This window comes from Cladophialophora yegresii (assembly GCF_000585515.1).
Source record: "Cladophialophora yegresii CBS 114405 chromosome Unknown aczIN-supercont1.1, whole genome shotgun sequence".
Classification (NCBI taxonomy): Eukaryota; Fungi; Ascomycota; class Eurotiomycetes; order Chaetothyriales; family Herpotrichiellaceae; genus Cladophialophora; species Cladophialophora yegresii.
Genome location: NW_006913045.1, coordinates 3,238,122 through 3,251,719, shown reverse-complemented (window position 1 = coordinate 3,251,719; position 13,598 = coordinate 3,238,122). Strand labels below are relative to the sequence as shown.

Genomic DNA, 13,598 nt, shown 5'->3' with positions numbered 1-13,598 from the left:
CGTCTCTTACATTATCTCCCGCTTCACCCTCCAACAATCTCGGCTCTCTTCCACTCACATGCCGTTCCTCCCTTCATCCTGTCGTGCTTTATCCGTCCGTCCTCTTCATTTCTTCATGTGCATCATCTTCCCTGTTCCTCTTGCTCAATACTCATCATGCCTTCAAAGATGAGTGAGCGACTGTTCAAGTACCCTCCAATGGAGCGCCAGGATCTCAATCAGTCTCAGCTCGGGAGCTTCAAGTTCACCCCGGTTGACCCTGTGGACCTCAAATCCCTTACACAGTCGGCGAGCCAATTCCTTGAGCATCAGCTTTCCCAGAGGCAGAGACTATCTGTAACGTCAGCTTCTTCAACGGGGGCTTTTCAAGACAGTGCCAGCACTTGGTCCTCTGATAGAGGGCCCCCTCAGCCAAACCAATATGGTATCGATGCTGAATTTTTCAACAGACACATCAAGCCTGATCTCGGAGATTCTCGTCTGCGATTGGGTCCTGCAGCTCTTCGATCCGCCGTTGACGGAGCCAGCCCAGCAAAGAAACCGTCGTGGAACCACGTCCAGCAACAGCCTGACTTCTCCGTGAACTACCATCATCCGAGCGGCTCTATCAGTGTACGTGCCAGGCCGCGATTGTGTTACGTTTCCGGCTGACATTCCATCTAGATTTCACAGGTGGCTTCTCCCCAAAACCCTGCAGCCAGCATGGATCCGACAGCTGCCACTTTCATGCCTACAGCGGATGCCCTCAGCCCAGGCATTTCAGACCCTGCTTCGATCAGCGAGACCTTGTGTAATGCTCTTGCGAACGAGCAGCGTACTCATAATGCTACAAAGGCTGCCCTGGCACAGCATATCACCCGGTGCGTTGAGCTGGAGGACCAATTGAGAAGAAGCAAGCAACAAATTGCAAGCATGAGTGTCACGATCAAGAGTCTCGGTGCCATAATCAAACACAACACCAGCAAGCAGAACTCGGAGCAGGATGAGTCGCATAACAAAGTGGGTTATTCTGAGGAAGCTGAAGAAACTGCTTTACGGGATTTCTATCGTGAATATAACAGGCTCAGGCAAGGGGCAAAGAAAGGTAGCAAAGAGCCAGGCAAGGGAAAGGAGTTTGTCAGCGACGGTTCAGGTCAGGACAATGATTTGACGAAGCAGGAAGCAGTCGGAGTTGTCGATGATTCCCAACTCTACAATCTGGACCTGCTTGTGAAACCAGACGCTGGCGACTCTGTCGAATCAGTCTTGCGCCGAACCCTGCGCAAAAACTTTTCCCTCGACAGCAGTGCAGATGACGGCAAAGCACCAGGGACTCCTCAAAATACACGTGACAGTCTCAACAGGCTGATCGACATTTCCCCTGAATCAGGCGCTGAGGGCAAGGACACCATGCGGGCAAAAGAACACGTCCCTGTGACTAACGGCCACGGAAGCCTCACTCGGACCCAGATCCAACCGTCCGTGAGTGATTCGATCTAGTCAACTCATTGATCAGCACTGACAACAGACAGACTACAATAGATACTAATCTAAACTCAGTAACTGCCCACTCTCTGTGTCTGTCACCCGGCGCATATCACTGACCAACACTTAGAGTAGAGAAGCTGTCGCTAAGTATCGCCACCGGGCCGTTTCCGTGTCCTTGAAAGAGAAGGTTCGTCTACCCCTTCCTCACACCTGTGAGGTCTTAACCCGACATCCAGTTTAATGGTGCCGATCTCGCGATGGATCACATCGGGAACCTCGAGGCACTGGGCTTCTCTGAGCACGCAGTGAAGCCTCCACAAGATGAGAGGAACGGCAGACACAATCCGATCTCCTCAGCAAATGATGAAGATACAGAATTGAATACTGCAGTTGTTTCTCCCACCAACCAACCTAGAAAAGAACGCATGACGCTCAAGATCGGCAGCAATCTTTATGGAGAAACGAAATGGCTCATCAACAAAGAATATCCCATCTTCGAGACTGAGCAGGAGAAGTTCGAGGCCGCCTGCGGAAACGGGGTCGCTTTCCATCGCAATAGCCCCTTTCTGAAGCATCCTGTTCGCTACATGCCTGAGGATGCAGCTAGCACCATCGATGCCTATCGCACTGTCATGATCGACGAGATTCCAGCCGGAAGCACCATGATCGACGTGCTCAGTATTGTCAAGGGTGGCTCGGTGGAGTCTATACAGTTGTTCCCATCCATCGGCAAGGCGACCTCTTTCATGACAGCTCGAGTCATATTCGTATTCGAACGGTCTGCGCACAACATGATCAAGCACCAAGAGGCCAAGTCCAACGAGGATGCCGGGGCAAGGCGGTTCAAGATCAACGGTGTTGCCGTTCGCTGCTGGATGCCCAACGACCCAACTTATCCACGGAACTACGAAGTCGACCAAGAGATCTTTGGCGACAATCAAGCTACGCGAATCATTCTCGTTGATGAAGTCGACGAGTTCGTCTACAACGCGCTACCGTACAAGATCAGGTCTCCCTACGACCAACACGTTATTGAGTACAGCTACACTGCGGAAGGCTCTGCTTCGATCGAGTTCAGTGACATCAAGAGTGCGATCAAAGTGAAGGCCATGCTGGAGAAAGATCGAGGCATGTGGCCTGCTCAAATGCGATACGCCGACGACTACACCTGTGTCCCGTATGTCCATGGTGAGCCGATGGGTGCTTGAGAGAAACTCGATGCAAGGGGAGTTTGCGCCAGAAAGGGGTAGCAAATTGGCATAGATTAACCTCTATGCGCCTCACCCCAATTGCATGATAATTACACATTGGGCCTTGCAAGTGGCCCCGTGCTATCGCGTCAGAGATAGCGAAGGGAAGGTATGAGGTCGTCGAGTGCCGCCGTTGTTCTCGTTTCCCGAGCGTGCCGTTGCCTAGTAGTGAGGTCGTTGAACAGTTTAAGCCCTGTGATCCCTCATATTGCCTCCCCTTAGCATCCATCGACTGGCTAGATGCCTTGGCCGACTCCATCCCGTTGTCTCGTCACCATGTCCAAGGCTGGATGACGCTTCTTCGGTTGGACTCGACGTGAAGTTGACCACATCGCCGCCTCAGATCGTGGTGGGGCCTTGGATGACCCATTCGAGATGCTTCCGACGGATGCTCATCAGGATCTTGCATCATCGACTGGTTTGCTACATGAATTCCATCACTCTAATTAGCGGCCGGACGGTTCCACCTTAGAGTACTTGAATCGAATGTGCCTTCTGATCCCTACTGAGACGGCTCAATAGGATACTATCCCCCAGCCCAAGCGGCTCCAACATAGCGTTGATTCTCCGCCCTGGCTCATCCGAAGTGGAACAGGGTCTCTCCCTTCTTTCCCTTCTTGCCCCTTTTCTTCCCTGCTGCGGTGTCTCCATCTTCGTCACCGCCGCCGGATCTGGCACCGCCTGCCGCCGCGGCCACAGCAGCCTGGGCCTGCGCAGGGGTGGGAGTCGTGCCACCGCTGCCCCACGGATTGACGGGCGTCGCGGTCCCCGATCCAGAGGGCGAGGCAAGCCACTTCACCGAGCCCCGCGTGTTGAAGCCGACCATCATCGTGTTCGGCTTGGCCGCGGCAGGAAGGGAAGGGAAAGCATCTTCCGTGGCGCGAGGCGGGGCGGTCTGACGCGAGTTAGTCTTCTGGCGGAGCGTGGATGCCGCTGTAGGGGGTGGCGGGCGGTACGGCGTCGCGCTCGCATTGGTATTCGAGACCGATGGAGCGGAGGTGTTGCCCCACGCTGGCGGGATTGACACGGCAGAAGCACGAGAAGAGCCGCCGTTCGCAGGGGACAACGCTGGGAAAGGGTCCTGGCTTCTGCCGCTGGCGATCGAGTTGTTTCCCCAAGAATCTTGTCTTGCCACTGCTGAGCGGGATGATTGCGCCGTGCTTTTCTTGAGTGTCAATACTCGTCGACCGCTGCTGGCTGCGCTTGATACCCCGGGCAGCGTGCCGCTCGGACCGGGCAGGCTGGGGTAATCCTCGTTGATACTCCGCCAGTTGTTCCACGCCTCGAGCAAAGATTGCCGCTTCGTTTCATCCTCGTACAGGTCTGCCAGTTCGCGGATCAGTTTCCCCAATTCCGAGCTGGGGCAGTCGAAGAGGGAGAAGAATGCGTCGATCAGTTCGTTTGCAGAGCTGGTGCCACTCCGGTAGGCGGAGACGTGAGTGCGGAATTGTGAGAGTTTCGTTTTGTCGTTTTGGAGAAGTGATGTCGCACGTTCGGTTACTGCTTGGTGGCGCAGAGCCCTGACTTGCTCTTGCGGGGTCAGATTCGCCATGGATACGGGTCTCTCCTCTAGAGTGAGGTTATCCATAGCCGGTAGCGATGGGGCTGGCTGTGCTGATGCCTGCTGGGGACGGCTTACAGGTGTAGGGTGGGTGAGCTGTCCTCCGAAAGTCCTGCCTGACACGGATTGCGAACTTTGAATCGCGAGCTGACGTTGATAAGCCAGCTCTGCTCGTCCGATGGGCTGTGCACTGGAAAGCGGCAGTGGCTCAGCATTCGGGTCTCTGCCCCTTCCACCGCCACGGTTGCCTCGATCGCGATCTCGATCTCGCTCTCTTCGCGGTGGCTGGTATGCTTCGCGGAGGTTGAATCCCGAGAGATTGACCAGACGTGCGTCTCTACGCGCATCCTTCGACAGGCCGTTCGGGTGTTCTGAGAGTTGATGTGCTTTCAAGTCCATTTCGGACTCGAAAACATTTGTCTTGTTGGCCTGGCACTCGGCGTCCAGGCAGACAAAGTGCTCCGCTGCAAAATGTTTCTCTAGTTCCTGGTAGTTGAGATAGTACTGGGGATTCCTGCCGCCATTGCGCCTGTCACAAATGTGGCACCGCTCGTGCTTCTCTCGGCAATGGCTGTAGAGCTCATCGTCCCCATAGAACCGCTGCTTACAGAAGCCGCATTCGGGATGTCCCTTGAAGCCAGATTGGTCCACGGCCCCTGGGTTGTCGTCGCCAAACTTCTCGTGTTTTCGCAGATCGCCAAATGTGAACAGCTCATGCTCGTGGGTGAAGACTTTCTTGTTCCTGGTGCATAGATCGCACATCATCTTCCCGTGTTTGCTTCGGACGTGGCGATGAAGATCGGGCCAGCCGAGACATGCGACATCACAGTCCCTGTCTGGACAGTTGTACCGGAGCAGTAGGACGGTATCCTCCAGGATGACATCTTTTTCATACTTGATCCCGAGATTGTCGTCGATCTTTACGAACTCGTTGTCCGCCCAGTCCTCGTATCGTTTCTCGGTGTTGTCAGTAAAGATCACGAAGGGTGCTTCTGTCTGAAGGTCTAGTCAGTATTTTGTGCATGAAGGGAAGCTACGAACCCACTCACCCGGCAGTGAGCACATGCTCGTGTCTTGTAGAGTGCCCTCAATCTCAAAGAACAAATATGGCAGGTCTGGTGATTGCAGGGAGCAACAGAGATATGCTCAATCGGACTGGCACAGATGAAGCAGACTTCCTGTTCTTCGGCCACTGCAACTTCAGCCTCAGCGTCGTTCTGTCGAGATCGGGGGTTTTCGGAGTCGCCTTCAGTTCTCGAGGCAGCTTCGGTCAGGCGAGCACCGAAGCCGCCTCCTGGTGGTCTTCCCGAGCTGACCTCCGCAGCGGTTTGAGGTGGAAATGTGGTGAGCGGGGTTGGGCCATCTCGTCCATGTGCTCGCCCTCGCCCTCGCCCTCTTCCTCCTCTTGTACCTCGTCCTCCTCTCGAGCTGCTACCTACGCCGCCGTTGTCATGGGAGTCCCGGTCGAAATCTCCGCTACGATTGTGTTGGTGCGGTCGATTGCCTCGGCCTCGCTTCCCGCCGCGGGCCGTCGAGGAGCCTTCGTTCGTGGGTGCTGTGTCGTCCATGCTTTGATGTGCGAAATAGATCCCTGCGAAGGCTGTCGTGGGGTCGAGTTTGCGGTAGATGGAGGAATGATTCGTGGTTTTGAGTTACTCGACACCATATGTTCGACAACGGCTTCAGCACAATTACGGAGTGGTGGGGCAAATAAATGCTGGCTACAGCACAGCAGCTTGCAGCAGCGTGAGGATCAAATTCAGGGACCGGCAAATGAGATGCGAGAGTTGCACCACTCCACTCTCTGGATTTCTTCCGGATTCCCTCCTGGGAGGGCGCGCACCAAAAGCCGGTTACAGAATGGCACTTGAGGTCATTCATTACATATCCAAGTCACACCGAGTCAAGTGAGTCATTTCATGCTTGTCTATGACTGCCAGCGAGAGGGTCACAAAAAGCAGCGAGTGTTCGAAGTTGACATCCAAGTTTTAGTCAGCAAGGCTGTCGCTCCTGACGTCAAAAACTGACTGCTAGATGGATGATTCTACCCTCATGTCTCCATGTCCAATATTCGTGGTAAACTGTCCATCGTCGAGATCTTTAAATCATGTGCTGAGATCCATGTGAGCGAAAGAGAGCTCCCTCAATGTTTTGGTCCGACTCCTGCCGTTACAGCGCCTGTTGCCGACCTCTCGTCGAAGCATTATGTCGCTAAAGGCTCATCAAGCACTGATGAAGCACAGAGAAGGCAATATTGCTCTAATGATCCAAGCCCGTGGTCACACGCTTCCTAGCGGGAGGCCACCAGAAAGCTCATTCGTCCGGGTTGTAAACCTGTTGGGATATCAACTTGGTCATGGTGAACATATGGACCTTATCTTGCTTGAAGACCTCTCGCATCCGGGCATCGCAGATAATAAAGCGCTTATCGCTCGGATCCTGCAGGTCGTTACCCTTGATGTAGGCCCAGATCCGTTTGGTGATCTGAGGTCTCGACATCTGCTCGGCGTTAGGGGCGATTACTCAAACAAAGCGGCATTTCTTACCTGAGTCTCGCCGTCAAAGAGATTTGAAAGTGCCGGAGACAGATTCAGCGGTTTCTAAATCTGTCAGTGGATTGTGCAGGTACAGTGATGCACACGACATACATGGAATCCTGTATCCCGCTTAGGTTTAGACTCTTTTTCCTCTCCATCGATTTCAGAATCATCCGAGGCCGTTATGCGATCTTTCTTGGGCTTCTTCTTCTTCTTTTTCGCAGGGGCGGATTTCCGAGTCCCGCCGCCTCGGGTTGGTCGCGCCATCTTATCCTCCTCGGCCTGCAGCTTGGCCGCAAATGCGGCATCGGCGTCGACTGTAGCCTTCTGCCTCTTCTTTGGTGGGGGTGTATCTGCTACATCTGAAACCTCGTCACTCTCTGCCACGCGCTTGGCGGGTGAGCTCTCAGATGAATGGTGAACACCATTAGTCTGCCGTGCCGTTTCTGCAGGTTCCACTGCCTCGACAGACGGTACCACTGTAGGTTCACCATTTCGCTTCGCGTTCGCAATGTCAAACCGTTCGCCAATCAAACCCTTGATAGCATTCTGATATCGTGAGTCAATAATCCCTCTCCAGGGGAGACCCCAATGCTTGTACCCACCTTCTGCGGAGTGATATCATATTCCACCCGGTCTTGTATGCCTTGCCGGATGCTTTTGGTTGTGATTGTGGTGAGATCAGCATTCTCGAGGATTGAGTCTATGATTGTAACATAGCGTGCGCGGACTTCGGCAGGCACTGCTCAGTTGTCAATAAAACGGAACCCAGCATGACAGTCGCAGCAGACTCACATGACATGGCGACCAGGTTTCTCGAAGTGGAGAGAGGAGCTAGAAGCAGAAGTAACAGTCACAAAAAGAGGTGACGAACAGGTCGAGGTGAGTGACAAGTCATGCGCCCATCGACATCCTCCACCGCCCGCTCATCGGCTACTGACAGGCTTGCGCTGAGCAGCAGAGGCGCGCAATAATCGCCGCACTCTTAGGTGAGGCACCCAGCGCGCGATTCAGCCGAGCAGGTAGAGCAAGGCTATGCGACGGGCTGGCCAGAGGAACCGCGCTGCTGGAAGATGTTTCGTGGTGGGCTTCAGAGTAAACCGCGATGGTGAAGATGCGGGAGCGTCTCCAACTTGAATGACTAAGCGTTGCAGGTCACGCCGCACGCTTGGCGCCGACACAGACCCACACTCGAGAACTTCCAGTTCATCAAGTCCATATCAATCAGTGCCTGCCCGCGCCGTGTGAACTGTTCCGCTGCAGGCGACGACACAGCATAGTCAGATCAACGATAACCGCAAGCATGGCTCCAGGATTCGACCAGCTGTCCGACCACGATTACGATGACGATCTTGAGAACATCGACTTCAGTGATCTCAAAGAGCGCTACGATGTGCGCATGGAAGAGGGCCTCGACACTTTCGTTGTACGTATGCTGGAAGCTAAGGTGCTTGAGAACGACACACTGACCTGAACAGGTCATCGACGGCCTTCCACTAGTCAACCAAGAGCAGAAGGCCAAACTCATAAAGTTCCTGCTCAAGAGACTGAACTCGGTTGGCAGAATCAAGGACGGCGAGGAATCCATTTTTATGCCCATGAATGATGAAGGCATGTCTGAGGGGTATGTTACATGTTGTCAATTCTTGTTGCTGGGCCTAATCCAATACAGTTTTGCCTTTGTCGAATATCAAACCCCCGAACAAGCGGTCGCCGCCACGAAACAGCTGCACGGACAACCACTCGACAAGAGACACACCCTCGCTGTCAACAAGCTCACAGAAATTGAAAAGTACGGCAGAGAAGGAAGGATAGACGAGGAATACCATCCACCCGAGATTGAGCCTTTTGCAGACCGAGAACATCTCAGATCATGGCTCTTCGACCCGCAAGCTCGAGATCAATTCGTCATGTTCCGCGGTGACAATGTCGGTGTTTTCTGGAACCAAAAGAAAGAACCGCCAGAGCCCATCGTTGACCGCAGGCATTGGACACAGCTGTTTGTCCAGTGGTCGCCTCAGGGAACATATCTCGCCTCAATCCATCAACAAGGCGTGCAATTGTGGGGAGGGTCGTCATTCAAGAGAATCAGACAATTTCCACACCCGTTCGTCAGCCTGATCGAGTTCTCCCCTGGCGAGTCATACATAACCACCTGGTCGAACCAACCCATTGTCGTTGAAGAAGGAAAAGGACCCCTAACAATTGATGAGGAGGGTAAACACATCATCATCTGGGACATCGAGACAGGCAAACCACTCCGAGCATTCCATGCTCACGATCTGACGCCTCCTCCGGGCACCGATGCTGCAGCTCTTCCCCCCAAAGCTAAGGTTCAATGGCCAGCTTTCAAATGGTCAGCGGATGAAAAGTACGTCGCTCGCATGAAACCCCACGAAAGCATATCCGTCTACGAACTACCCCGCATGAACCTGCTGGAGAAGACTTCGATCAAAGCCGAAGGTATCATGGATTTTGAATGGTCTCCGGCCATCACCCAGCGCGAAGGAATCAAAACCTACGAATCGCTCCTCTGCTATTGGACCCCCGAAATTGGCTCGAAGCCGGCCAGCGTGGCATTGATGTCGGTGCCCAGCAAGGAGATTGTGCGCACACGCAACCTCTTCAATGTCACCGACGCCAAACTGCACTGGCAATCTGAAGGCAAATTCATCTGCGTCAAGGTCGATCGACACAGCAAGTCGAAGAAATCCGTCGGCACCAACCTCGAGATCTTCCGCATCCGCGAGAAGGGCGTGCCCGTTGAAGTCGTCGACTCCCTCAAAGATACCGTCATCAATTTCGCCTGGGAGCCCAAGGGCGACCGCTTCGTGCTCATCACGGCGGGCGAAGCCGTGGCTGGGAGTAACGTCCTTCCCAAGACGGCGGTCTCATTCTTCGCTCCGGAAAAGGTCAAAGGACCTGGAATCGGAGGATTCAAGCTCGTCAAGACATTCGACAAGAAGAATAGCAACGGCATCTACTGGTCGCCCAAGGGCCGATTCGTGGTTGTCGCGACAGTCTCGGTGCAACAGCACTCGGACCTTGATTTCTATGATATGGACTATGAAGGCGAGAGGCCGGAAAACGATACCGCCGCACATCTAAATGCGAACTTGATGTTGATGAACAGTGAGGACCACTACGGTGTGACGGATGTCGACTGGGATCCAACGGGTCGCTATGTCAGCACCAGCGCGAGTGTGTGGACACATCAGGTAAGAAATGCTTTCCATCATAGCTTCCCCTTCGTCCAAGACTGACGTTGCCTCTTCAGATGGAAAACGGCTGGCGTCTCTGGACCTTCCACGGCACCCTGCTCGCTGAACACCCGACGGAGAAATTCAAACAACTTCTCTGGCGGCCGCGACCGCCGACGCTCCTGTCGAAAGAAGAACAACGTACCGTCCGTCGCAACCTGCGCGAATATAGTAAGGAGTTCGAGGAGCTCGACAAGGAAATGGAGGAGGGCGCCAACCAGGCCGTCATCGACGCGCGCCGAAGGCTGTACATGGAATGGTACAGCTGGGTGCAGCACGAGAAGGAACTGTTGGCCGAGGAGAGGGAGGAGCTTGGTCTGAAAGATCCCGAGGAGGAGTTGGCTCTGCAGCGGACGAGGAGCGTCGAGGGCGAGGGCGAGAAGGTCGTCGAGGAGGTCATCGAGGAGGTGCTGGACGAGACGGAAGAGATCGTGCAGTAGTCGCGTGTGTCCCTCGTGATGTTGTCAAAGGGATGGAATCAGCAGAGCATGTCAATGGCAACGTCTCGAAATCATGATTTATGCATCCACGTAGGCAGGAGAGTTGTCCGCACTCGAATGCATTTGTCTCGTGCAAGCTCAGGACCTGCGGAGCTTGGGGCAGATGAAACGAGCGCTGATGCCGTGCTGGTACCCTGGGTACGCAGCAAACCTAGATGTTGCATGAAGACCATCGTGTAGAGGTTCAACAGCAGCATATCGACGGGAGCGTGTAGCAAGGGCCAAAAACAGTCATGTCGCATCAAAGATCACCAAAGGAATTACCAGAGTCACAAGGTTAAATAGAAATGCCTCGTTCCTATTTCGAATGCTTTGCCTGCATCCCCCCATCCAGTACATAGAGCTTGGAGCCCTGACCTGGCTCTCAACCTCAACACTGTTGAGAGCCTCATTACGCCATGGCCCATCCCAATTCCACGCAATGCACGCTTTCGGAATCCAACCCACGCGACCAATCGGCATTCAATCAGAGCAGTCATAGACAGACATAGGCACAAAAACCATAGATCAACCCGTGCGTTTCAAAGCCTCGCAGCAGCTTGAATCACCCCCAACTCCACTCCAGCCGTACAATGCTGCCTCACTACTGACTCTCGTCGTCTTTCATCCCCTCCTCGACATCCCTCAGTTGATCCAAGTTGATCCGACACTCCTCCATTTTCTTCGACCAGTAAAACAGCTGTTCACTCGCAGCCGCATGCTTCTTGCTGTTCAAGGGGGCCTCAATCGCATCGTACTGCTCCCACGCAAGGGCATGCTTCCGCTTGGCTTCCTCGAACTGATCGGTCAGAAGCTGCCTGACATTAGCAAGAGCGTGCCAGGGGTGGATCCTGGGCCGCAATGTCGGTTCCTCGAGCATGTTTTCCTTCATCAGGTGGGTGACTTGGGCGGTGAAGTCGGGTCTGGACTCAACTGGCGCGGATGTGGCGCGGATGTTACGGGGAAGCTTTTCGGCCGGAGCGGATGTGGAGCGAATGGTGCGAGCAAGCTGTTTGGATGCTCGAGCTGGAGCTGTGAGGCGTTGGCAGACGGTGCAGTTGTCACTGTGATCTGGGTCACTGCCATGGCGGTGGAGGACATGTCGAGCCTCTTTTGAGACCTCGGCTCTTGCGGGCTGACTGACAGTGATATCCGGAATGATGTATGCCGAGGTCATATTGTCGTCGAGGGCAGCGTGGCGTCGGCGGCGCGAAGTGTTCGATGCGGCAGTAGGGTCTTCCAGGACGCTGTTTTCGGTGTCATTGACTGTTGGTCTCTGGTAGGGCTGGATTCTGCTCCTGGCGTTGGCCTCGTTCTTGCTGCTCAGTCGTTTCTCAGCGTTGGGAGACAGCGGTGGGTTGATGTTGACAGGTGACAGGACACGGGCCTCGTCAGAGATGGTGGTCTTGGCTTCTCCTTTGGGTTCTGAGGTCTTCTCTCTCAGTGAAGCTCGGCGGGCTGGACCTTCTTCTGGAGTCATGGACCGGCTGATGTCGAACAGTTCCTCCTCAACGCGTGAAGCAGCTCTGTTTTTCCTCACGGGCGTGCTTTGTTTCTTAGATGCAGCTCTAAGCAACCTAAGCTCAAGCAGGGCTTCGTCGCGTTCGCGGGTTAAAGAATTGATGGTCTGTATGGCTTCGTTGAGATCGCGTTGGAGAGTGCGTAGAGACGCGACAATCTGTTTCTCATCTGCGGGAATGGAGTAATGGATGTTGACATTCGGCAATTGACCGTGGTCGGGCATGATCATGGACGTGTTGGGTATGTTGGGTAGGATGAAGGACTGGCTCGGCTGCGACTTTGACGAGGCCGCTCTGCTAAAGCGAGTCGACTTCTTGGGGCGGTTCAGTTGCGGAGAAGTCGACCCTGGAGTGTACATGACCTGACGGGGTCTGTTAGTAGATTTCAGCGACAGCAAGCTTCAAGTTGTACCTGATATTCGCCTACGAAGGCTTCATGCGAATGGATGCTGCTGTAATTAGTGTTGAGGGTCCCTTGGTCGAACCGTGAGGGAGCCATGACTGTTCGGTTAGTAAGTTGTATCGGCGATGCTGAATCAACGGATGATGAGTGCTGCAGAGTCGAAATCCCAAAGCAAAGTGTTCGTGGTCTGTGTTTTGTTTATGCGATTCCGAAAGAGGAAACACGCGGCTTCGCCAAGAGGGGCAGCACATCCGATTCACTTTCAGCTCACTAAGTTAAGCGTACGAGTAAGCAAGGGTCTGTGCCCTGGAGCTACCTCGTACGAGTCCCCTCCAGTCCCGGAGGCATGTGATTCTGCATCACGTTGTCTCGTCTCACCCAGCATGCTCGGGGTCTTGTTCGCATCATTAAGCCTGTTCCCGAGCATTTTTCGGTCTCATAGTTTGCTTACTGTACTGTGAAGTAGGGGAAGCACCCTGTTCGAGAGGCCAAGGTCGTGCCGACTCGAGCGTCAGTCAATCAAGATAGAGACGTCGAGAAAAGTTTCAGGAAGCGACTACTCCGTACTTTACTTTAGGTGCTTGCTGTGAAGGAGAACTCAGGTCCTGAAAATCGAGCCCGCCTCGGCCTGCCTCGCCTGCCCACAGTTGCACCAAAGCCAACCCAATGGAGTTCGGCGATTACGCGAACAAGAGACGGGTTGGCACCCTTGGACCCTTGCCTGCGTGTCTCGCACAGCCTAGCTCCGCACCACCAATCCTAGGCTGTTCAGCCCTGAGAGATGAGCGTAATCGTGCCACTCGTCGACGCCGCTGTGAGGCTGACGGCATGGCTTTGGTGCTTGCGAGTTCCCTGCGCTTGCTTCTGCCCTGCCAACTCTTAACGTCTTCAATGCCGCCCACTTCGATGGCTAAGAGACAGCATCCAATCTGACCACATTTTTGTTGCGTGCACCTGTACCTTGTACACAGTACCTACTACAGCGGCACTTTCAATGCTGACCTACTCTGCCACGGCTTGACCTGTACCACTCTTCTCCCACACGTTTGCAGGATATTCCCCGTTCGTCAGGTCGTACAAATCTCTCGTTCCGGGTCTGGCCGCTCACGCTGGTTCGTGAG

The 13,598-nt window shown here is 54.2% G+C and overlaps 5 protein-coding genes across 5 annotated transcripts; 2 read left to right on the top strand and 3 right to left on the bottom strand.

The window, feature by feature from the left end:
• Window positions 1–156: 156 nt before the first annotated feature.
• A1O7_01166 (uncharacterized protein) lies at window positions 157–2,675 on the top strand (the record flags this gene model as incomplete). The annotated part of the gene is made up of 5 exons (XM_007755205.1): window positions 157–612; window positions 664–1,461; window positions 1,512–1,538; window positions 1,595–1,654; window positions 1,704–2,675. The coding sequence occupies 5 exons, from the start codon at window positions 157–159 to the stop codon at window positions 2,673–2,675; spliced, it is 2,313 nt and encodes a 770-aa protein (XP_007753395.1).
• A 619-nt stretch (window positions 2,676–3,294) lies between these two features.
• A1O7_01165 (uncharacterized protein) lies at window positions 3,295–5,846 on the bottom strand (the record flags this gene model as incomplete). The annotated part of the gene is made up of 2 exons (XM_007755204.1): window positions 3,295–5,274; window positions 5,328–5,846. The coding sequence occupies 2 exons, from the start codon at window positions 5,844–5,846 to the stop codon at window positions 3,295–3,297; spliced, it is 2,499 nt and encodes an 832-aa protein (XP_007753394.1).
• Window positions 5,847–6,591: 745 nt separating this feature from the next.
• Window positions 6,592–7,617, bottom strand: A1O7_01164 (uncharacterized protein; the record flags this gene model as incomplete). The annotated part of the gene is made up of 5 exons (XM_007755203.1): window positions 6,592–6,777; window positions 6,825–6,878; window positions 6,927–7,364; window positions 7,421–7,557; window positions 7,611–7,617. 5 exons carry the CDS (start codon window positions 7,615–7,617, stop codon window positions 6,592–6,594), a joined length of 822 nt encoding a protein of 273 aa, XP_007753393.1.
• A 501-nt stretch (window positions 7,618–8,118) lies between these two features.
• A1O7_01163 (eukaryotic translation initiation factor 3 subunit B) lies at window positions 8,119–10,515 on the top strand (the record flags this gene model as incomplete). The annotated part of the gene is made up of 4 exons (XM_007755202.1): window positions 8,119–8,241; window positions 8,294–8,439; window positions 8,488–10,033; window positions 10,093–10,515. 4 exons carry the CDS (start codon window positions 8,119–8,121, stop codon window positions 10,513–10,515), a joined length of 2,238 nt encoding a protein of 745 aa, XP_007753392.1.
• Window positions 10,516–11,158: 643 nt separating this feature from the next.
• Window positions 11,159–12,298, bottom strand: A1O7_01162 (uncharacterized protein; the record flags this gene model as incomplete). The annotated part of the gene is made up of 1 exon (XM_007755201.1): window positions 11,159–12,298. One exon carries the CDS (start codon window positions 12,296–12,298, stop codon window positions 11,159–11,161), a length of 1,140 nt encoding a protein of 379 aa, XP_007753391.1.
• Between the last annotated feature and the right edge of the window lie 1,300 nt (window positions 12,299–13,598).